The sequence below is a fragment of the Pseudogymnoascus destructans genome (assembly GCF_001641265.1).
Source record: "Pseudogymnoascus destructans isolate 20631-21 unplaced genomic scaffold scaffold_17, whole genome shotgun sequence".
Taxonomy (NCBI): Eukaryota; Fungi; Ascomycota; class Leotiomycetes; order Thelebolales; family Thelebolaceae; genus Pseudogymnoascus; species Pseudogymnoascus destructans.
The window spans coordinates 262,114-284,598 of record NW_020167536.1 but is presented as its reverse complement, the minus strand read 5'-3'; the positions used below and the strand labels follow the sequence as shown (position 1 = coordinate 284,598).

The 22,485-nt window shown below is 54.6% G+C and overlaps 8 protein-coding genes across 8 annotated transcripts; 5 read left to right on the top strand and 3 right to left on the bottom strand.

Moving 5' to 3' along the window:
• Positions 1 to 2,490: 2,490 nt before the first annotated feature.
• VC83_06952 (uncharacterized protein) lies at positions 2,491 to 3,332 on the top strand (the record flags this gene model as incomplete). The annotated part of the gene is made up of 3 exons (XM_024470532.1): positions 2,491 to 2,739; positions 2,904 to 2,923; positions 3,146 to 3,332. The coding sequence occupies exons 1-3, from the start codon at positions 2,674 to 2,676 to the stop codon at positions 3,330 to 3,332; spliced, it is 273 nt and encodes a 90-aa protein (XP_024322101.1). The 5' UTR covers positions 2,491 to 2,673.
• On the bottom strand, positions 3,328 to 5,020 carry VC83_06951 (uncharacterized protein). The gene is made up of 3 exons (XM_024470531.1): positions 4,693 to 5,020; positions 3,808 to 4,632; positions 3,328 to 3,735 (listed from the first exon to the last, which is right to left on the bottom strand). Exons 1-3 carry the CDS (start codon positions 4,913 to 4,915, stop codon positions 3,695 to 3,697), a joined length of 1,089 nt encoding a protein of 362 aa, XP_024322098.1. The 5' UTR covers positions 4,916 to 5,020; the 3' UTR covers positions 3,328 to 3,694.
• Positions 5,021 to 6,225, top strand: MSL1 (U2 snRNP complex subunit msl1). Its single transcript, XM_024470530.1, has 3 exons — positions 5,021 to 5,303; positions 5,357 to 5,573; positions 5,628 to 6,225. Exons 1-3 carry the CDS (start codon positions 5,233 to 5,235, stop codon positions 5,979 to 5,981), a joined length of 642 nt encoding a protein of 213 aa, XP_024322099.1. The 5' UTR covers positions 5,021 to 5,232; the 3' UTR covers positions 5,982 to 6,225.
• A 113-nt stretch (positions 6,226 to 6,338) lies between these two features.
• MNS1 (mannosyl-oligosaccharide alpha-1,2-mannosidase) lies at positions 6,339 to 8,800 on the top strand. Its single transcript, XM_024470529.1, has 2 exons — positions 6,339 to 8,432; positions 8,514 to 8,800. The coding sequence occupies exons 1-2, from the start codon at positions 6,465 to 6,467 to the stop codon at positions 8,721 to 8,723; spliced, it is 2,178 nt and encodes a 725-aa protein (XP_024322212.1). The 5' UTR covers positions 6,339 to 6,464; the 3' UTR covers positions 8,724 to 8,800.
• A 740-nt stretch (positions 8,801 to 9,540) lies between these two features.
• VC83_06948 (uncharacterized protein) lies at positions 9,541 to 10,995 on the top strand (the record flags this gene model as incomplete). Its single annotated transcript, XM_024470528.1, has 1 exon — positions 9,541 to 10,995. One exon carries the CDS (start codon positions 9,541 to 9,543, stop codon positions 10,993 to 10,995), a length of 1,455 nt encoding a protein of 484 aa, XP_024322211.1.
• A 3,184-nt stretch (positions 10,996 to 14,179) lies between these two features.
• Positions 14,180 to 15,199, bottom strand: VC83_06947 (uncharacterized protein; the record flags this gene model as incomplete). Its single annotated transcript, XM_024470527.1, has 1 exon — positions 14,180 to 15,199. The coding sequence occupies one exon, from the start codon at positions 15,197 to 15,199 to the stop codon at positions 14,180 to 14,182; it is 1,020 nt and encodes a 339-aa protein (XP_024322218.1).
• Positions 15,200 to 18,833: 3,634 nt separating this feature from the next.
• On the bottom strand, positions 18,834 to 20,715 carry VC83_06946 (uncharacterized protein). The gene is made up of 2 exons (XM_024470526.1): positions 20,372 to 20,715; positions 18,834 to 20,289 (listed from the first exon to the last, which is right to left on the bottom strand). Exon 2 carries the CDS (start codon positions 20,277 to 20,279, stop codon positions 19,371 to 19,373), a length of 909 nt encoding a protein of 302 aa, XP_024322217.1. The 5' UTR covers positions 20,280 to 20,289; positions 20,372 to 20,715; the 3' UTR covers positions 18,834 to 19,370.
• Positions 20,716 to 20,992: 277 nt separating this feature from the next.
• On the top strand, positions 20,993 to 22,150 carry VC83_06945 (uncharacterized protein; the record flags this gene model as incomplete). Its single annotated transcript, XM_024470525.1, has 3 exons — positions 20,993 to 21,097; positions 21,182 to 21,406; positions 21,476 to 22,150. The coding sequence occupies exons 1-3, from the start codon at positions 21,095 to 21,097 to the stop codon at positions 22,148 to 22,150; spliced, it is 903 nt and encodes a 300-aa protein (XP_024322220.1). The 5' UTR covers positions 20,993 to 21,094.
• Positions 22,151 to 22,485: the final 335 nt, after the last annotated feature.

Genomic DNA, 22,485 nt, shown 5'->3' with positions numbered 1-22,485 from the left:
AGTCTTAAGCATAAAGGAATCTATGATGCTCTTAAACACAAGAATACAGCGCCTTCAAGTCAATCTAGCAGCACATCATCATTTTTTGAGCCTCGGAGACCAGCGACCCATGAATCAAGACCAACAAACAATCCAGCCAAATATAGAGAGTTAGTGCTATCGTTTATAGTATCTAATAACCTGTCTTTACGCATTATCGAAAGCTATTCATATCGTCAATTAGTACGGTTCTTAAGTCCATCTGTGTTATCACTTTCGTCAAGAACATTGCACCGAGAACTACAACGCCAATTCTCATATCACCGAGGCATACTACAGCTTGAACTCCATTCTCATATTATACATGGAGGCCGGATATCCATAACGACAGATGCATGGTCTGCACGGAACTATACAGAGTATGCTGCTGTTACCGCTCATTGGATTAATGATAAATGGCAGCAGAAATCAAAATTGCTTGATGTGATACATCTTCAAGAGCCTATTCATAGCGGTGAATACTTAGCTCAGCAATTAGCAGCTGTAACAGATAGTATAGCTATTACAGGCGCTATCTTTACATGCACCCGAGACAACGCATCATCAAATACTGTGATGCTCTCAGAATATGAGAAATTGGCTAGCAACGCCCAAACATCAACTCAACAACCTTGGACATTTACTGTCAAAGAAGGCGATGTCCGGTGTATTGCACATATCATAAATCTCGCAGTTCAAGCCGCTCTTATGAGTTTAAAAGCAGAACCAGATGTAGAGACAGAGACATACCGGTGTGAGCAAGGTGCAGCTCGGATTCCATTTAGTAGAGATAGTCATGTGGAAGTCATGAATGCTCTTGCAAAGCTACGAAGACATATCTATGTCTTTCGTAATCGACGAGCATGGAAGGATACTTTACAACGACAAGTCAAAGCTATAGGTTTAAAACCACAGCAACTATCACTTGATATGCCAGTACGATGGAATTCAACACATCGTATGCTTGATACAGCATTAAAACTCCAAATACCAATCACAGCAGTATGCATAACACAACAGCTTGATATTAGTATGAAAGATATTGCATTAACTACAGGAGATTGGGCTGTTATTAAAGATCTTGAACGACTGTTCTTAATATTTCTCAAACCATCAAGACGGCTATAAAGTGATACATATCCGTCACTTAACTTTGCTATTCCACTTTATCTTAAAATGATAAATAAAGTTAAGAAGATGCAACAAGAAGTTGGCGAGCACTCAGCAATTGGTATTGCATGCACAGTAGCTTATCAAAAGCTTCACGCGTATTATACTCTTGCAACAAATCAGCAATGTAAGCACTCAGCTGTAGCTACAATTTGCGATCCACGGATGAACCATACAGTGTTTAAAAAGATATATCCAGATAGTACAGATCATGTACGAATCACACGGGCAAGAGCACAGTTTGAAGATGTTTGTAGAACATATAAGACACGGCAATATCATCTTGATACAGAGCGTATTGAACGTGAAACAGCTCTTGCAGATGCATTAGGAAATGCAAATACTAGAGTGCAAGAACCAGATTCTGATGAAGATTTATTTGCATCAGAGGGTATATCATTTGAAGAACCAGAATGGAAACGATGGATGCTTGAACCACGGCCTGGTGAGCATACTGATATTCTCAAATATTGGTCTGCAAAGCAATATCAATATCCAATAATTGCTCAAGTTGCTCGAGACCATCTTGCAATTCCTGCGACATCAGCACCATCAGAACGGGTATTTAGCAATGGTAGCGATATCATTACTAAGAAAAGGAATAGATTGTCGCCATCGACAATTAGATATCTGCTTTGCTTACGGAATTGGGGTTATTTACCAGATGCCGACAGCGACGGTGATGATGCAGATGATGAGGCAGAAGAATAGGAATAGGGGCTGTCTATTTTATTATTATATTTGTCACGAGTTTCACTTTTCTAGTTACATATTCTAGTTACATATCATTATCTATTTCAAATATCAAAAGCGTCATTTTTGTATACGGAATTGAGGCTCAACTACCTGCTAAAGTATCTGTAAATACCTACCTTACCTGAGCAAAGTCGCTCAGCTACCTGGCGAGGACCCAGATACTACCTGGGTAGTATCTGCCGAACACTGTTGTGAAATATGTTAGCTCATTATAGAGCACTTCATAAACGACTTCAGCCACCAAAGCCAACGCACTGCAGTGTTCTCAACAATGCTTATTGTAAAAGGATGACTAATGCATTAATAATGGATTAGTAATGTATTAGGCCGCCTGTTGTGGTTGTTAGTAGAATTATCAATCCATTGGTAATGTATTCATACATTATCGTCAAGCTTGATGGCGCCATCGTGGTGGCGGAGGTGGCGGAGGTGGCGGAGGTGGTGGAGTTGGTGCTGTTGTTGACGGAAGTTGTGGAGCGGGTCACCTGATGTTGGGGGAAAGGTCGGGCCACCTACGTTCTGACGACGAACGAACAACCTTGCTTGTGACAGCGCCACCGCCACGCCTCGTATCGCAGAGGACGGACAGACAGGAGGAGCGAGCTGATACCTGATACCTGAAAAGAGGGTTCATAGATTCAAGGGTTTTTTATATTTGGAAACCTGGCTTTTTTGTGGCGACGCGCTGCCTATTTTTTCTTATCCAGAAACAGAGAAGGAACGGGAGAGATGTCGGAGGGGAAGGATCCTATCAATGACGAGGCGGCGAGGGATGCTGCTGCTAGTATAGCTAAGGTGAGCCCCTTCCTCCTCCTCTTCTTCCCTTCCCCCCCCCCTTCATCCAACTCCCCTTCCATCCAAGACTTCATCCGAGTCAAACAATCCCCCTTCCCTCCTCGAAATTCCCGAATACCCGGATACGAACCCAAAAGCCACGTGCTCACATAAACTTCAACTAGGCTTTCCAACATGTTCAGGCGTAAGTTACTTTTTCCTCCACGGAGGCTCCATTTTGTCCGAGGTTCCGATGTTAGTGGTGGGAGGAGTACTGAGGAGGTGGTTACTAGCTTGGGCAAAACAGGGGAGCTAGGCGATATGCAGCGGGGGATGCGGATGTCTGGGTTGAGGTGGGAGGAGGGATTGGGATTTGAGATGGATGGGTGGGGAATGGATGGGGGATGGATGTGCTGACGACCTACAGCGGTGAGGAAGCGGCGAGACAGGCGGAGGAGAGGTTGAGTAGGTTGGAGGCGAAGATTGAGGAGTTGCTTGCTAGTGCGGAGGCGGGGTTGGAGGGGAAGGGGGTGGTGGAAGAGTTGGGGAGGGTGGCGGAGGAGTTAAAGGGGGTGGAGGAGGGGGTTAAGAGGGGGGAGGGGGGGAAGTCGTGATGGCTGGGACTGGGATAGAGGGGGGATTATGATGCTGGAGGATGGTAGTGTGGACGGGGATGGATGGGGGGATTAATAAGTCATCAAGAGCTTCTCCTGGAGGATATCACTTCTGGAAACAACGACTGAGAGAACCAGACATCCGCTGGAATAGTATAGTGGTCCGACCAAGAGAGACTCTACGCAAAGAGTTTCTCTTGTTCCGACCACTATAACATTCCAGCGAACGCCTGCGTCCGTCTCGCTCACAACTGGGATGGTAGCCGCTGAAAAAGGTTCTATAGCGCTTCCCAAATCCAAGCCCTGAAGCCGAAGTTTGGGATTGTGATACTCCTCTACAAAGTCCACACCACCGCGCCAATCTAAGCCTGCCAGATGACAATCCTTCCATCCACACCACTCGCTGCACACACCCATTAGCCCACGCCCTCCCCACGCCCATCAAAAAGGGGAACAAGGAAAGAAATGAACTCACTCGAAAACTTCCTCACCACCTCCCCATTCCCCTCATAGCTCCTCACCGTACTAATAGTATTCTGATGCACCGTCCCCAACACCGTATCATCCTTCGCCTTCCCCTTCAAATCCATCTGCCTAAACATATTCAGCGCGCTCTCCTCCCTCTGCGCGCTCTGCCCCGTCCCCTTCTCCTCCAACGACCCCGCAATCGCCCACCCCTGCTCCCCACCTTTGAAGCGGTACGCCTGGCAGTCGTGGCCCGCGGCAATGATCTCGGATTCGTTCGTCCAGATTAGGCTCATGAAGGGGAGGAGTTGCGTGCTCACGCTGATTACTGCGCGAGGAGGGCTGTCGGCGCCGTTGGGGTACACGACTGTGATGCTGCTGTCGTGGGCGGCGAATGCAAGGGCGTCTCCCGAGGGCGAGAAAGCAGTGGCGTGAACCCAACCGGCGGAGTTGTTGAGGTACTCCCCACACACCGTATTAAAGGGCAAACGCTCGCCCCACGGCCCCGGCTCAGGACGCTCATCCACGCCCTTGATGAACGAGGAGAACACGCGCGCGTGGGCATCGGTGGATCCGGCGGCGAGGAGGACAGAGTTGGGGTGCCAGGCGACGGTGGTGATGGTGCTGCGGATGGGCTTCTTGATGTGCTTGGACACCCACCAGTCGTTCTCCTCTTCGAAGTAGCAGACGGCGATGACGCGGGCGCCGGAGCCGACGGCGAATTTGGTTTCGGAGGGCGACCAGCGCACAAAGGTTGCGGCGCGGTTGATGCGCAGGAGCACGAGGGTGGGCTTGTAGCCGTCGGGGGTGGGCTCCCAGACGAGGGCGTTGCGGTCTGGGGGGTGTTAGTGGGGGTTTGTGATGGTGGGGGGGGTTTATGTGTGTGTGTGTGTACCTTGAGAGCAGGTGACAATTCTGCCGCTCTTTGGGGCAATGTCCACGCTCGTTACGAGCTTGTCGTGGCCCTTCAATTCATCCTTGAGCTTGAAGGCATTGCCAACCCTGCCGTACAGATCGACCGTCGAGTCGCGGGCAACAGCCAATGTCTTGCGATCCGCCGAGAACGAGTGGTCCGCAATAGGATGGTGAAACAGGTGATGAACTTCCGGAGCTGCCATGGTGAATTGTAGTTATAATGAGCGATAGGAGGATCTCTCTACTACCACTTCGAATGTGCTGACGATGTACGGAGTATGTTTGGTGATGAAGGGGCAAGGTGACGACGGCGTCTCGGTTGACAAGTCGAGATGTGGGGGGCCTTGGGGACTAAGGAATAAGCCGCAACATCGAACTCGTGGCATCACGACCAAGAAAATATCCAAGCTGCACACGTCTGACGACCAACCCTCCCCCCGACGTGCAAAATCGCACAATCTGCTCAAACTATTTGCGCCAGCGATCACAGCACAGGTGCTCCGCGCTAGAGACTGAAGCAATGCCTCCCAAAGCGCCGACCCCCGCGCAAGTAGCCGGCAAGGCAGCTTCGACTTACCCCCCAAACCAAACGTGAGTGCGCTCCACAGGTACGAGGTAGGCAGGACGAAGACTGACGATGGTAGACTCTATATCACAAATCTCCCGTCCTCGAAGATCCAGAAATATGACCTCCGCCTATCCCTGTACACCCTCTTCTCCACCTATGGCCCTGTCCTCGATGTCGTCGCTATGAAGACGATGAAGATGCGAGGGCAGGCGCACGTCGTGTTCCGCGATGCGCAGACGGCTACGCAGGCTATGCGCGCGCTGAAGGGTTTTGAGTTCTTTGGTTACGAGTTGGTTAGTTGCCCTTGTGTTTCTCGCTGTGTGATTTGAAAGCTCACAAATGGACAGGACATACAATACGCCAAGTCGAAATCAGATACGATCTCGAAGCTAGACGGAACGTTCCACAAGCCAGCCGCTGCTGCGGGCGAGGTCACAGCAACGGAGCTGCAGCAGAGTATCTTTAATGCGCCTCCGTCGGCGGCGTTTATGGCTGGGGGTGGAGCGCCGGGCACAGCTGGGGCAGCGGCGTTGTTGAAGCCTCCGCCGGAGCTGGGGGGGGATACAGCGATGGATGATGCGAGGAGTCCTACGACGAGTGTTGCGGGGGGGAAGCGGAAGAGGGAGGAGGAGGAGGAGGCAGAGAGCGAGAGTGGGAGTGGGAGCGATGTGGCTATGGAGGAGGATAGCGATGATGATTAGGGGGGTATCTTCATATATGCATGTATTGCAAGGCGTTCAGGGGGGCGAAGTGGGAATTCTATGGGCTATTGAGACTGGGTATTTGTCTCTGATCTAGACCAGACCAGGTCCGTTGGGACTTTAAGGAGGAGGTAATCAAACAACACCGTGAAACTCCATCTCGCTCTACTTGGATGCAACTCTGCGCTGTAACTTGAGACAATGAATTAGGACGTATTAATTAATAAATGAATACACTTCCCACCTGTTTATAATTCCAACCCATGTGAGTCTTCTCCCTGCCAAGACCGACACTTTTCGTGCATTAGCGGAACTACATATTTCCGCCTCCTGCATTGTTGGTCTGTGGCCTTGCTGTCTCCCCGTCTTTTTGCTTTTTGCGAGTATAACCGGATACCTGTACTGTAGCCCAGACGCAAAGGCAAGGGGTTCAATCTTCTCATCCTACGCACACGACATCCCCACGATGCTCGCACGACGCCAATGAATGTTCTCGACCCATTCAACCTCCGCCGCTCCCCCGCCTTCGCTATCCTGAGAGGAGCAACCGCACAAACCGCCGCGAACATCACACGCCGGGCTATAGCAGCCAGCGCGACCGCATCTCTACTACACTCGGGCAAGCGCCTCGCAGAGGACATGGCCTTCTCAATACCCAAAAATGTGCCGGCTTTTACGGACCCCCAGCGGGAATTGGAGAATAGGGCGTGGGGCTCGTCAGGGGTGACGGCCAGGTCGTCGGCTGCGGGCCAGGGAAGCGGAATCCAGGACCGTCTTGGTAGCTACTTTGAGAGGAATAAGGATTACTTTGATCAGGGCAGTCAGCTGCCGCTCTACAAGGATAAGCCGTACTCGTCGTCACGCAGGCGGCGGCCGCTGTGGAAATTCAAGCGAGCTTTTGCCCTCATGGGGCTGTTTGTCATGTTTGTACTATACCTGTTTGGCGTCTGGGGCAACGATGAGGAGAAGCAGCGCACAGTGAAGAAGAAGGGCAAGAACGGATGGGGATGGCTGCAGGGCGCGGACAAGAAGGCGGATTGGCCCGAGAGGCAGCAGAGGGTGGTAGAGGCGTTCACGCTGAGCTGGGACGCGTATGAGCGGTATGCGTGGGGCTATGACGAGTTCCACCCCGTGTCGAAGAAGGGGAAGCAGATGACGCCGAATGGGATGGGGTGGATTATTGTGGATGCGTTGGATACGCTGATGCTGATGAATTTGACGAGTCGGTTGACAACGGCCAGGAAGTGGATTGGTACGAAGCTGGATTATGATCAGGATCAGGAGGTTAATACTTTTGAGACGACGATACGAATGATTGGTGGGTTGCTATCGGCACACTACTTGTCGACGGAGTTTCCAGAGATGGCTCCAATTTCGGATGACGACCCAGGAACGCCTGGGGAGGACTTGTACCTTGAGAAGGCGAAGGACTTGGCGGATAGGGTCATCGGGGCCTTTGAGTCGGACTCTGGTGTCCCATACGCCAGCGTCAACCTGAGGACCATGAAGGGCGTCCCCTCACACGCCGACGGCGGCGCCTCCTCCACCGCCGAAGCCGCAACGCTACAGCTCGAATTCAAATACCTCTCCAAGCTCACAGGCGAGACCTTCTACTGGGAGATGGCCGAAAAAGTGATGCAAGTAATCGACGACAACGGCATGGAAGACGGCCTCGTCCCCATCTTCCTCTACGCGCCCACGGGCGAGTTCCGCGGCGACAACATCCGCCTCGGCAGCCGCGGCGACTCCTACTACGAGTACCTCATCAAGCAGTACCTGCAGACCTCCAAGCAGGAGCCCGTCTACGAGGAGATGTGGGACCAGGCCATCGCGGGCATCCGCAAGCATCTCATCACCTACTCCACGCCCTCGCAATTCACCGTCCTCGGCGAGCGCCAGAGCGGCCTCAAGGGCGCGCTGACGGGGAAGATGGATCACCTGCTTTGTTTCCTCCCCGGGACCATCGCGCTGGGAGCCACGGGCGGGATTTCGGAAGCGGAAGCTCGTCGCGCGGGCTCGTGGGGCGCGAAGCAGGATGAAGATATGAAGTTAGCGCGCGAGCTGATGCACACGTGCTGGGGCATGTACCAAGCGATGGCTACTGGGTTAGCAGCTGAAATCACGCATTTCAACCTTGATTCGCCGCCGCTGCCTGCGTCGGCGCCGCACAAGGCGCCGAAAACGTTTGATCCTGCGCCGGAGGCGGAGTGGCGCAAGGACTTTGTTGTGAAGCCGAATGATAGGCATAATCTGCAGCGCCCGGAGACGGTGGAGAGTCTGTTCTACATGTGGCGCATTACGGGGGATGAGATGTATAGGGAGTGGGGGTGGGAGATGTTCAAGTCGTTTATGAAGTATACGGCTGTGGAGCTGGGGGGTGGGTTTACGTCGTTGAGGAACGCGGATGTGGTGCCGCCGGAGATGGCGGATAATATGGAGAGTTTCTGGCTGGTAAGTCTTTGAGCAGTTGCAGCAGTTCGGCGTGGTGTGATGTGATGTGATGTGATTGGGACAGAGACTAACGGTGACCAGGCTGAGACGCTGAAATACTTCTACCTGCTCTTCGGGCCCAACGATGTGTGGCCGCTCGACAAGATCGTCATCAACACGGAGGCGCATGCGTTCCCGCGCTTTCAGATGGGGAAGCTGTTCAAGACGGGGTGGCAGCGGAAGCCGAGGGGGAAGGATGGGAATATTGTAAGGGATGCGGTGGTTGAGGCGGCGGCGTCGAAGGGGGCGTAGTCGTAGGGGGGAAGCAAAAGTATTTGTAGGAGGGTGTAGTATATAGGATAATAATATTTTATGAGTTGGGTTGGTTGAGCTTGTTCACAAAAACACCCTCACCACGCATCTCCACGCATCATCTCCACGCATCTCCACGCATCTCCACGCATCATCTCCACGCATCTCCACACATCATCTCCACGCATCTCCACACATCATCTCCACGCATCTCCACGCAGGATCCGTAACACTGTTATAAACGACTTACGTACAGCCAATTGCCCATACAGGCATAACCCATGAGATCCACTCCAATCAGATATGTTAACCGCTAACTCTTGCCAGATTAAAACACCCCCACCCCCACCCCCACCCCCTCCCTGGCCGACATAGCCGTCCTCCGCTCCTTCCCAGCCATCACAGCAGCCCCCGGCGCCTGCGCTGCTCGTTGATGAAGGAAGAAGGGACGATGGCTAAAACAAAATTTGCTGGGCGTGGCTGGTAAGGCTGGTGGGTGCATCAAACGGCTATTAAACTAGTAAACCACCACGCCAACCACCAGCCATCAGAGCCCTTCTAAGCCGCCCATCAGAAGCCGTCAACAGACACACCACGCCTCGATTGACCCCGCAGTCAACGATACACACTACGCTGCAAACTATACTATCTAATCTCTACAAGCGTGGGATCTAACTTAGAGGTCCGGAGATATCACAGACATGCCACGTGAGGAGGGACCCCATCCAATCTGCTGCCGAGTCGTATGTAGGTGCCAGTGGAACGAACATCTCGTCTTTCCTTTCTTCCTCCACCACCACCACCACCACCACCCACCATGCACGCCCCAACCCCCCTCTTCCTCCTCTCCCTCCTCCCCTTCGCCCACGCCGCCGACACCACCCTAGGCATCTACGTCTTCCACCGCCACGGCGACCGCACCTCCAAAGCCTGGACGCCCACCCACCTCACCGACCTGGGCTACACCCAAGTCCACGCTGCCGGGTCCTACTTCCGCACCAAATACATCACCGATGCCACCACAGGGATCTCCGGCATGGCGCCGTCCAAAGTGAACCTCGCCCAGCTCTCCGTCGAAGCCCCCGTCGACACCGTCCTCCAAGTCTCTGCACAGGGCTTCACCCAGGCCCTCTACCCCCCCGTCGGCCCAGAGCTGAACACCCAGACCCTCGCCAACGGCACTAAGATCGAAGCCCCCCTAGACGGCTACCAGCTCATCCCCGTCAACGTCGCCACCTCAGCCTCCAAACCCACCGCCGACTCCGAGAACTCCCCCTGGCTCCAAGGCGCCAGCGGCTGCCCCGCCGCCCTCACCTCTTCAAACGAGTACCTCTCGTCCGCCGAGTTCGCGGCACTAGACAAGAAGACGCGCGCCTTCTACGCCGCGCTCGCCCCCGTCGTCGCGAGCACATTCGACAAGGACTACCTCACCTTCAAGAACGCCTACTCCATCTACGACTACATCCATGTCGCCGCCATCAACAACGCCACCATCCCCTCCTCTTCCCTCCTCACCAAGGACGTGCTCAGCCAACTCCGCACCCTAGCAGACGCCCACGAATTCGGCCTCGCCTTCAACGCCTCCTCCCCCATCCGCGCCATCAGCGGCGCCACCCTCGCCGCGCAGGTGCTGGAGCACCTCAACGCCACGCTGGCGTCGAAGGGGAAGACGAAGCTGGGGATCCAGTTCGGCGCTTACGGTACCTTCCTCTCTTTCTTTGGGCTGGCGCAGTTGCCGGCTGCGAACGAGGATTTCATGGGTGTTGTGGATTATGCTTCTTCTATGACGTTTGAGATGTTCACCTCCAAGACTGTTGCGGCGGGCTCTTTCCCGGCGGAGGAGGATATTAGCGTTAGGTTCTTGGCGAGCAATGGATCGGCTGCGTATGTTGGGCAGACGGCATACCCGCTATTCAGACAGAAGGAGACGGTGTTGCCGTACAAGACCTTTGTGAGCGAGATGCGGAAGTTCGCTGTTGGTGACCAAGAGACCTGGTGCAAGTCCTGCGGCAAGACCGATGGCGCGTGCGCGGAGTTCTCTACCTCATCATCGACCGATGGCGTCGCCGACGCATCGTCGAGTGATGGGAAGAGTGGAAGTGGAAGTGGTGGGCCAGTTTCTCTGCCTGTTGCGGGGGTCATTGGGGCGCTGGTTACGTTGGCTGTTATTTTGGGGCTGCAGGCGCTGGTGATGGTTGCGGGGGAGTTGAGGGTGGTTAGCAAGAGGAGTCTTGGTGGTGGGGGTGGGGAGACGAGGGAGTTGAAGGTTTAGGTTTAGGTGGTGGTTGTGATGTTTAAAAAGGGGGGGAGTATTGTGATATTGGGAAACCTAGCTAGACGATCGTTCTTTCCCCATTCGCTATATATGAGCTAGTTCGCTCTCTCTGCTCTTTCACACTGGCCGTTCTTTCCTCCGTTAGCTATATCTGTTTACTAATTGTCCCCTCCCTTCCATCAAGTCCTGAGCGCACCACAACTCCCACCCCCCCAACAACACCGCACGTCTCCTACCTCCCGTTACATCACCAGTCCACCACCACGATCATGTCTCCCCCATAGCCTTCTTCTCTCGCCGTTCTCGAAGCCGTGAGTGCTGCGTTGGCGTAAGATGAGGCCGACTGGGTGGAGAATAGGCGGGGTTGGGGGTGTGTGGTGGTGGTGTGCCTTGGGGGCTGGGGCGTGCGGCTGGAAATCGGGGGGTGGTAGAGTTAGAAGAAGAGTGGTAAGGGAGTGAAATGGTAATGTTGGAAAAGTTGGTGGGATTGTTGTCTGGATGGTGGCATGTTTATGGTGGTATGGGATTGAAGTCCTGTACTGTCAAACGTCAAAACTACGGCCCGCCAAGTGCCCTAACATGACTCGCACCACGAGACAATGAAGTTGACAATCCAATCCAACACCACGACGGCATCGCGGACAAGGGACAAGGGACCATTGAGCCCTGAACCACGAAACCACGAACCCACGAACCCATCAACAACAAACCTCGAACCCCTCAACAACAAACCTCGAACCCATCAACAACAAACTCGAACCCATCAACAACAAACCTCGAACCCTCGTCATCAAACAACACATGGAGAGGCATCTATGGGGATGGGATATATAGCTCCCCGCTGCGCATCTGCACCTGCATCAACACTACTGCACGTCCACCTGCACCACCACTAACGAGGCTTGAGAGTGGTGCAGCACGGTGCTGAGCTGTCTGGTTTTGGCGGAATGTCTGGGTCGGCGAAGGCTGTGTCGGCGAAGGCTGTGTCGGCCTTGGGCAGGGCAGGTTTCGGTGAGACAGCCAGTTAGCCTCTTTGCACGAGGCTGAGGGCGTAGAGTGCCTTTCCTGCCCTGTCGAGGTGGGGGGGAGACGAGGGACTTGGGACAGGAGACGGGGGACTTGGACAGGAGACAGAAGACAGGACGGGGGACTTGGGACAGGAGACAGAAGACAGGACGGGGGACTTGGGACAGGAGACAGGAGACGGGGGACAGGAGACAGGACGGGGGACTTGGGACAGGAGACAGGAGACAGGAGACAGGAGACGGGAGACAGGAGACAGGAGACAGGGACAGGAGGTCAGTTACATACAAATGGATCATGATATTGGAGTCGATCATGGGTCAATCGATAGACCGACGAGGCTGTGTTGCGATGGGGAAGGTGCGAGAGGGAAGTGCACTGCGGATACTCACTCTAGAGTATAATATTGCTTCTTGCTTCTTGCTTCTTGCTTCTTTGCTTCTAGGTAGAGTGATGCCATGGGGATAGTAGACAGGTGTACCTGTTGCCTGTCCACCCACCATCATCGCCGCCCTGTCCCTTCCTTCCCTCCTCCCACCCACCCAGCCAGCCGCCGCATCTAACCTCCCACCTTCAACCTCCACTTCCACTTCCATTCCACTTCAACCTCCTCCATATCCACCTCTCCGCCTTCTCCAACTAAAAACAACTCTCCTCCATTGTACACGACGCCATCTGCGCATAACCACACGTGAAGCTATACGTGAAGCTATATACTCCGATCCAACTCTCCGACTCCAACTTCGACTTCCACCTCCACTACCCACCGCGCAGGGCGCCAGCTCATCTCAAGGTTGCGAAACCATGTGCACCACCCCCACCGCTCTCTGACCTCCCGCGCATAAACCCCAAAGACGGATCTATATACAGCCCGTCCCGCCGTCCACCTTCCTTTCCCTCCGCGAAGAATGTCCTCCACTGTCGCCCCGCGCGCAACCCCCTCGCCCTCCATCGACCCGTGCCAGCTCGACGGCTCCTCGCTAGACTACCCTCGCCATGCCCCGGCCGCGCCCCTAGACGCCGCATACCTCTCCTCCTACCAGTACCAGCACTACAGTAGCTCCTGGAGCCCCTCCGCCCTGACCCCAGGCAACCCTGTCTCCGAGAACAGCGGCTACAGCGAGTTCAGCGACTACGGCGCCGACGAGTTCTTCGGCGTCAACTTCGACGCAGACGGCCAGGATCTCATCATTGGCTCCGACTCCCAGGGACCGTCGCCGCCGACGACGACAGGGCTGGAATTTGAGCCGCTCCTAGACGACGAGGCCACGCCTGGTACACCCCCGGCTGTGACCGCACCGCTGATGACGCCCGGCCCCACGAGGTCACGGAAGTCATCGCCCAATTCGAATAGACCTCCTGCAGTGAAGACGTTTATCCCACGCGCCTCGGCGCCAGAAGACGGACTGAACAGCGCATCCTCGCCATCCTCCTTCAACCTCTCTGTTAACACGGCGAAGCAGCAGGCAACCCCTGATATGAGCGGCAACACGAGCCACACCAGCGCTGAGGGCATCCCAAACAGTATGGGTGCCTTTGCCGGGCATAGCCCACGTGTGACCCTGACCACGTGGAACAGCACCGAGGAGCGGGAGCTCTCTGCTGGCCCAGAGGATCAGGGCACTACGGTTAGTGCAGCCAGCGACCGTGGATTGCAGGGGTACTTCGCCCCGCGCGATGCGCAGCACTCGAGCGCGTACAACATCCAGATCTCCATCGCGAAGAGCTCGAACGGGTCCTCAGTCGACGAGGACGAAGGGGGCGCGCGCAGAGGCTTCGATCCGGTGCGCCGGAAGTCCTTCTCGGATGCTGAGATCCCGAATTTCAAGGATAGAGCGCGCAGCGAGGAGATCGAGGCCAAGAGGCGCGAAGTAGAAGAGTGGCGGTCCCAGGCAGGCGACAGCTCGGATGAGCAGGACGATAGGCCGACACGCCCGCCACTTGCTGGCCTGTCTGCGCCAGCACCTAATCGCGGGAGATCACTGAGCACAGGCGCAGTGCCACATAGCCAGAACTCACCGCATGGGTTTTCGTCGTTGGCCCCGGAGCCGCCGCATATCCAGACAACTGGCCTAGACGCCGAGGCAGAGGAGGACAATATAAGGCCAGTGTCGCCGACAGCGAGCATTCGCGAGAACAGGCTGCAGGATGGGCAGACCTACTTCAATAAGGGGGCATCTAATATCACGGATGAGGATGTGGTGCTGATGCAGCAGTCGCGGCACTTTAGTGATGCGGCAACTTTCCCGAATATTGTAAGCCCGTCGATTGAAGGAAAGGGCCCCACGGCGAAGGAGATGATGGAGAAGTGGAACGCAGCAGCGGACACATTTTCCATCATCTCGCGCTCCGCGACGTGGGGCACTCGACGGCGTCGCCTCAGTGCACCGAGCGTCAAGGAGATCGAGGCTATCACGAGCGGGGGCTTGCTGAAGCGCCTGTCCTTCGGCAAGGGGAACGAGAAGAAGCCCGGCATCCTGACCACGATAAACAATGCTTTTGGGAACGTCGTGCGGAAGAAGAGCGTCGGCGAGTCCGGGAAGCTGAAGCGCAACCGGAATATCGACGCTGTCGACCGTGGGCGCCCTCCTGCGTCGCCACTAGGCAAGAAGGAGAATAACACCACCAGTACACTCGCGCCACCTCGGTCACCTAGCGGCACCAGGGTACGGCCGCAGTCGCCGCGCCTGACTACGAGTTTTGGGAGGGAGTTGACGCCAGGGGATGGCCATAGCCGGCGTGCGTCGGTAGGCAGCACGAACTCGGTCGGGGGTTTCTTCACTGGCGTGGGCAATGCCATCCGACGCAGTAGGAGTAAGAGTGAGCTCGGCACGGAGGCTGGGCTGACGGGTATAGCAGGCCAGTGGATGAAGATGGGCGGTCCACCGGTGCCTACTCTCAGCTCGCCGCCGATTGATGGCGATGAGGGGTATGGGTTAATTGACGACCAGCCGATGCATGATGTGAGCGATATGGATTTGGATGCTGATGATGATGATGACGACCTTGCCGACGATGGCGACTTGCAGTTTGACCTTGATACCCCAATCGTAGCTACGATGGACGGCTTCCGCGACCATGTGCGCAAGCTTAACCCGATGATGGAGCCAGGGTACCTGGTGGACCGCCTGGCGCACCAGCAGATGGTGCGGTATAAGTGCCTGCTCGGGTGGCGCATCAAGCACCAGGGCGCTATCAGCGACCGTGCCTGCAATGCTTCAGAGTTCTGCCTGTCTATGGGCGGCGCGACGAAGTACTACGAGGCCAAGACGAAGGGCCGCGCGGGAGCAAACAAGGCCCTACCTATCGACGGCGACGGGTCAGACTCGAACCCCGAGAATGCGCTCGGGGCGGAGAGCTTCCCTGACGGCGTGCCCAAACCGCCCGCTGTCTCGCTCCCGGCCGAATTCGAGTGCCAGCTTTGCTTCAAGGTGAAGAAGTTCCAGAAGCCGTCGGACTGGACGAAGCACGTCCACGAAGACGTGCAGCCCTTCACGTGCACCTACCCGTCGTGCCACGAACCCAAGTCGTTCAAGCGCAAGGCGGACTGGGTGAGGCACGAGAACGAGCGACATCGACACCTAGAGTGGTGGACGTGCCAAATCGAAGACTGCAACCACAAGTGCTTCCGGAAGGACAACTTCCTGCAGCATCTCGTGCGCGAGCACAAGCTCCCTGAGCCAAAGACTAAGTCCAAGTCTGCCATCCGGCGCGCTACCGGCGTGGAAGAGGAAGTCTGGGCGCGAGTCGCCGAGTGCCACCACGAGACCTCCGTGCGGCCCATCGACGAACCGTGTAAATTCTGCGGCCGCGTCTTCGCCAGCTGGAAGAAACTCACGGTGCATCTGGGGAAGCACATGGAGCAGCTATCCCTCCCCGTGCTGCGCCTTGTCGACCAGAGGACCGTAGATGCCAACACCATCATCTCCCCCGTCGAGGCGCTGCCGGTGCGCAACCACCACCCGCTCACTCCGACGGGTCCGCAATCTGGCGGGCCAGCGGGGAATAACCTCTACCACGGCCAGGGCATCTCGCCGCCTTTCGCACACTTCCCGCCTGGTATGGCTGGGTTCCCGCAGAATAGCGTAAGAGGGATGACTGATTACGGCGGCGATAGGATGTTCCCGAACCCTGCTCAGCAGCAGCAGCAGTTTGGGGGCATGGGCGCCGGGGGGTATCCGTATGGTGACAATGCGGGGATGCAGGCACATCACCATATGCAGCAGCAGCATATGCAACAACAGCACCAACAGCACCAACAGCAGCAAGCCGACCTCCTCCGCTCAGCGACCACGTACAATGGTCTCACGCCCCTCGAACACACGCCGCTTGTCGACCAATCCGGATTCCCGTCGTATAGCCCACACTCCGTCACCCCGGGGGGTGGCTACGCATACACCTCCGCGTCGGATATCTCATCGACGTCGGGACAGGGATTCGGTTTCGTCCCACAGCAGCAGAATTTGACACCCGAACCCTACATCCCTACCGCTGAGTATGGCGGGGCGGGGATGGGCGATGGGTTTGGCCTCGGTGTTGGTGTGCCGGGGGGAGGGTCTGCGGGGATGTCGCATAATGGACTTCCCTTCTCGGCGGGAGGGCAACAGATGAAGACAGAGCAGACTAGTCCGTTTAGTAGCGCTTCTTCGACGACGTCGCGGGGTCTTGGCGGTGGTGGGTTTAATGGCGGCGGCAGCGGACTGGGAGTCGAGGGACTAGTGGTGGCGGGGATGGGGATGGTGAGGGATAGGAGTGGGAGTGGGGGGAGGCAGATGGCGCAGCAGGGGGGGTTGCAGTTACAGATGCAGGGCCTAGTACCTGGGCAGGGGCAGGGGGGGACGAGTCCATATAGTGTGGGGAGTTCGGCCGGGGGGGTGCATCAGCAGCAGGGGGGGCAGGGAGGGTTTGGAGGACAGATGGGGGGCATGGTGGGAGGGCAGATGGGACAGGGACAGGGACAGATGGGACACCAGGGGGGGTATGCGGATGAGTATTATGGGGGGATGTAAACCCGTTGTCCTGTTATTTTTTGGAAATTCTTTAGCTTTTTTGGCGGGGTGGTTTGGTGGTTGGATGTTTTTTTATTTTTTTTGAGATTTATTTAGGGGGGGGTTCAAAAGGGGGGAGGGGGGGGTTAGGCGTCTTTATTTGTTTTTGTTTGGCGTAGCGTGGTGGGTGATGGTTTTTATGAGGCCGGGGAGGAGTGGAGGAGGGGTATATACACGTAGAAGATTTATTTGTTCTATCCATTGAGGTTATTTATCGACTTTATGGTATGATGTTGTGTGATGTGGTATTATGTGTATGTATTATGTTTGGTGGGGAGAGGCGGAAAGGGGAAGGAAGGGAAGCATATTTGGGCGGTTTTACGGGATAGGATGGAATAGTCCTGTAAATATGTATCTGGTAACTGATCTACCTAGGTCGTTCCTTCCCTCGGGGAAGCATATTAGGTGGTTTTATGGGATAGGAAGGAATGGTTCAAAAAACACATATCTGGTAACTGATCTACCTAGATCGTTCCTTCCCTATTTGTTTTGGGTTTTATTGCCCTAGTACCACCCCTTGGTATATTGCGGGGTTCTGAGAAGTGCTAGGGGGGGGATTCGTTAAGGCAAAACCTGTCGACGTTTGTGATGAAGACTATCTCCTTGTAGTCGAAAGAATGGAGGTGTGCAAATGATTTTGTTATGGAATATAAATCAGAGATATATAAACTACCTATAACGCCTATACCATAACATAGATATTTGTCCTCAGCCCCTCCATTTATTCTTCCAACCTCGGAACTACAAAAAAAAATCCGTTTAACGCCCGTTCACGCCGCTGTCTGCTCTTGCTCGAGCCGTCTACGGTAGAATCACCTCTCTGCTTAGTATGAGGACTTAGGATTACTAGATGATTAGGTTATTATACTAAGTGAGAATAGGTAGACTTCAAATTCAACTAGGTATAAGTAGATTTAACACATTGATTAACATACAAGCACTCGCACAATTAGAACCTATCGCCTTCTTATTCTTAATAGACATAAGAGCTACCTCTCTACTTAATTTCAACACTGCTACATAGAACAGAAGATAATCACCCTCTATATGCTACTACACTCCTTGTATATTCTTTAGCTACTTAATTTTAGCTACTTTGCTCTACCAAAGCTTTCGTATAGACGTCAGATTGAAACCTTCATATAGAACAGGCTCAACCATATTATAAAGCTTAAGTTCCTCTTTGCATTTAAAGAAGCATTTAAATGTACGCTTATAAAGTAGAACATCAAGAGCGGATTCTAAGCTATATGACTAGTTCTGTATAAGCTGTAGAATGTCCTCTCTTACTTAAATCTATACTTAAGAACTCCTCACTCCTCTAATAGTTCAGAGTAACAATTAGACTTCAAAGTCTCCTTAAACTATAAGGGTGCTTGATTTTCAAACAGAGCATATTAAGAACTGCTCCTACCTTAATTAATGATGCTATTTAACTACCTTGTTAAGGGGGCGCAAGTTATGATGCATTCTGCTGTTCTACTTAAGGCAGAAGTTAAGGCTCTACAAGCAGCAAATGAACAGGAAAAGAGGAGGGAAAGGAAGCGTAAGAGGCGTATAATGCAAGGGGGAAGCCTGTACGAAACGTAGAGGATATCCTTTAGAGTGCTGAGGTTAATGCTCAAGTCCGTACAGAGGTGGCAAGTAAGACCACTTAGCGGGTGGGTTCTACAGGCCGACAGCGGCGCTATGGGGTATGTGGCACTATAGGGCATAATGCCCGTACGTGCGAGAGGCGCTAGGAATCAATTATAATTGAATAAGGGTCATTATGTAGGGTGGTGGTAGTGTAATAGTAGTAATACTCGGATTTTGGTGTTTTTGTGTCCGACCTGCTTGTGTGTCCGACTTGCTTGTGAAATACGTTATTGGAAAACTCTCATTAAAAATAAATATTGAGAATAAATAACCCCCAACTCCTACACGTAAATGCATAGTCTACCTAAGGAAAGAAGAAAGACGAGGGTTGTTTGGGGGACCGGGGCATGGTTATAGTTTGGGAGCAAAGGAGGGAGACGACGTACCTCGGGCCGAATAACAAACGGTCCCCAGCAAATTGACTCCTTAAAAGAACCAAATAGCAAAAGCAAGCAAATAACATAGAGGGAGGTAAAGCTGTAAAGCTGACTAGAACGCAAGGAAACAAATAACCTGACCCCGACGGAGAACATATAGTATACCCCTTATCCCTTCACCGGCCCCCATCTCCTCTCGTACATGCCACACCACACCACAACGCAATATGTGCCAAATGGCCCCCCACACCCCACCCCTTGAATAACAAAATACCCCTAAAGCCCCCTACAACATCTCCTGATCCCCCGTATACCCAAAACACACCCCCCCATACCCCCTCTGCACAAACCCCCCATACGCATCCTCCATCGCGGCCCTCTGCTCCTGCTCCCCCCTAGTCGCCCACCCAGCCCCTGCCACACCCGCATACACTGGATCTGTCGCCCTACTATACGCCGCCACCGCTGGCGCATTCCCCATCGCAGTTCCAAAATGCGAATACGCGTCCTTCGCCGGCTGCTGCGCCGAAATCTCATACTCCCTCGCCGCCAACGCCTCGTATCCCGACGTCATATACGGCTCCACCGCACCCCCACCACGTCCATCTCCCCCGCCGAGAATAGGAGTGAGAGGCGTATTACTCGCCTCCCCATCACTCATGACATCATCCCCCCCCCCCTCCTGGTGCCTCGCAGCCCTCTCCTCCAGCATAGCGCGCTCATACCTCGCCTGCGCCGCTGCCTCCTCCTGCGCGACGCTCGTAGCAGGCCACTGAGGCTGTTCGGACGCGAGGGCGTGTCCGCCGTAGGTTGGGGGGGAGATGCGCCAGAGTTCGACGAGACGCATTTGTTGTGCTGGCTCGGCGGATTGGAAGAGCGCGAGTTGGGAGGGGAAGAGGGAGGTGGCGTCGACGCCGTGGCGGGAGAGGATGATGGAGGTTGTGTGGGCGTCGGTGGTGGGTGCGGCGGGGGTAGGGGTGGGGGCGGGTTGAGAGGTGATGTGAGAGGAGTGGTGGTAGTGTTGCGTTATGGAGTAGGTGATTGCTTCGGTGGGAGGGGTGGTTTGGTGGATTGGCGCGGGTGCGGGGGCGGGGGCGGGGGCGGGGGCGGGGGCGGGAGCGGGGGCGGGAGCGGGGGGTTGGAAGGAGAGGGTACGGGAGAAGAGGGCGGAGAGCTCTTCTTGGGTTGCTGCCATGGTGGCGAGACTGTGAGGGGGGGTCAGTAGGTGTGCGGGGAGGGTTTGGTGCTGACCTTGTGGGTGGTGAGAAGCGGGGGGTGTGTGCAGACTTGCTTGGTGAGGGAGTAGAAGAGCGAGGAGAGAGATCTGAATGTTAGATGTGTGTGCAAGTGATGAGGAGACGCAAAGAGCTGAGCGCAGCGGACTTTGGAACGGAGCAAGATTTCTTGTTTTCTTTTTTGGGTTTCTTTTTGTATTTTGACTATGCTATATAGTTGAGAGTATTTGCGACGGGGAGGGAAGCAAAGAAGAACTGTTGGTTGAGATGTATTAAGGAGGAAGAGAAGAGTTTTGGAGGGAGGAGGGTTGGGTTGGGAGATTATATATTAGACGTTCAGGGATGGTTGGGCAGGATAGGCCAGCAATTCATAGGCATTAGCGGTCCAACTCCTCATTGCTCAAGGATTAAGGATGAAACTAGAAAGTTATGTAGACTAAGTGTAGACTAAGTTGCTCTATTGTGCACATTCATAATATTATACTTTTATATGCGTATAACATATATCATCGTCACGTGATTCACACCCCGAGCCTCGCCTCAACCTCAGCCTCATCTCACCAGCCACAGAGCTCGACAAGGCTGCGCTAGTCCAACTAAGATCTAGCGCACTGGCCAACGCGCATCGAGTTGTGTTGCCTGAAGCTCCAAAGAGAAGCTCACCTCCTCCAAACCCGACCTCACTCAAAACAACTACACTCCTTCTAATTCACTCAATCATCACAATCCACAACCCACAAGCAGATCTACTCCTCCCCCCCACCATTTGCACATCATGGTCAGCCAGCCCTCCCCACCGCCCTTCACCCTAGCTTCCCGCAACCCCATGCCACGATGATATATACTGACCTGAAGCTGCCAGACCTCGATAGGGACGGGTTATGATCTCCAGAACTCCGTCTTCTCCCCCGACGGCCGCAACTTCCAGGTCGAATATGCCGTCAAGGCTGTCGAGAATGGCGGCACCTCCATCGGCGTCCGCTGCAAGGACGGCGTCGTCCTCGCCGTCGAGAAGCTCGTCACATCCAAGCTGCTGAAGCCAGAAGCCAACAAACGCATCGCCACCATTGATAGACACATGGGGGCTGTATGTCCCCTTCACACACTTTACAACCCCATTTGGAGAAATACATATACTAACCCCCTCCCCCCTCAGGTCTCATCAGGCTTAGTACCCGACGGACGCCACTTCACGTCGCGCGCCCGCGACGAAGCGGCCTCCTGGCGCGAAGTCTACAAGGCGCCCATCTCGACCGCCGACCTCGCCAGCCGCATGGGCGGCTACCTCCAAGCCTACACCCTGTACTCCTCCGTGCGCCCCTTCGGCATCACCGCCATCCTGGGCGGGTGGGACTCCGAAGTCGAGCTCCCCGTCGACGGGCAAGTCGGCAACGGTCCCGCCTCCGGCGCCGGCGGCAAGACAGAGGGAAAGACGTACGGCGGACCCGCGCTGTACATGATTGAACCCAGCGGACAGTACTGGGGGTACTACGGTGCTGCTACGGGGAAGGGACGGCAGAGCGCGAAGGCTGAGCTGGAGAAGCTTGATCTTGCGGGTGGTGGGCTGAGTTTGGCAGAGGGAGTCAAGGAGGCGGCGAGGATTATCTATGTGGCACATGAGGAGAATAAGGATAAGGAGTTTGAGCTTGAGATGACGTGGATTAGTGCGTTGGATGGGCCGACGAAGGGGAGGCATGAGGAGGTGCCGAGGGAGTTGTTGGCGGAGGCGGAGAAGGCGGCGAAGGAGGCGCTGGAGGGGGAGGATGAGGATGAGGAGAAGAAGGATGAGGAGAAGAAGGATGGGGAGGAAGGGGATAAGATGGAGGAGTAGAGGGATGGGTTGAGGGGGGGAGGAACTATGTTGCCTTGTACTATAGAGGTGCCAAGGTAGAAGAGCGCTTATGGAGTAATATTCAAGGCCGGCGTTTCCTGCGTCAGGTGATACGAAATTGTATTCGTGGATCAAGGGAGTGGTGTGAACTTTGCGTAGGATCTCTCAGAGTCTGCGCTTCCTCAATGGGGGTATGGCAAGTGGTAATTATGAATCAAGAGTCCATTGATCAAGGACGATGGCGTGAACGTCGTGAAGAATCTGCCAAGGCAGGGGCTTTCAGTAAAGGAGGTTCTGTCGAGACGTGAACTGCGTGCAGGATCTCTCAAGGCTGC

Coding starts and splice junctions, on each gene's coding strand:
- MSL1 (XM_024470530.1), top strand. CDS start 5,233: ATGCCTCCCAAAGCGCCGACCCCCGCGCAAGTAGCCGGCAAGGCAGCT. Junction 5,304..5,356: donor ACTTACCCCCCAAACCAAAC/GTGAGTGCGCTC, acceptor TGACGATGGTAG/ACTCTATATCACAAATCTCC. Junction 5,574..5,627: donor AGTTCTTTGGTTACGAGTTG/GTTAGTTGCCCT, acceptor ACAAATGGACAG/GACATACAATACGCCAAGTC.
- VC83_06951 (XM_024470531.1), bottom strand. CDS start 4,915: ATGGCAGCTCCGGAAGTTCATCACCTGTTTCACCATCCTATTGCGGAC. Junction 4,633..4,692: donor AATTGTCACCTGCTCTCAAG/GTACACACACAC, acceptor AACACCCCCCAG/ACCGCAACGCCCTCGTCTGG. Junction 3,736..3,807: donor GGTGGTGAGGAAGTTTTCGA/GTGAGTTCATTT, acceptor GGGTGTGTGCAG/CGAGTGGTGTGGATGGAAGG.
- MNS1 (XM_024470529.1), top strand. CDS start 6,465: ATGAATGTTCTCGACCCATTCAACCTCCGCCGCTCCCCCGCCTTCGCT. Junction 8,433..8,513: donor ATATGGAGAGTTTCTGGCTG/GTAAGTCTTTGA, acceptor AACGGTGACCAG/GCTGAGACGCTGAAATACTT.
- VC83_06946 (XM_024470526.1), bottom strand. CDS start 20,279: ATGGCAGCAACCCAAGAAGAGCTCTCCGCCCTCTTCTCCCGTACCCTC.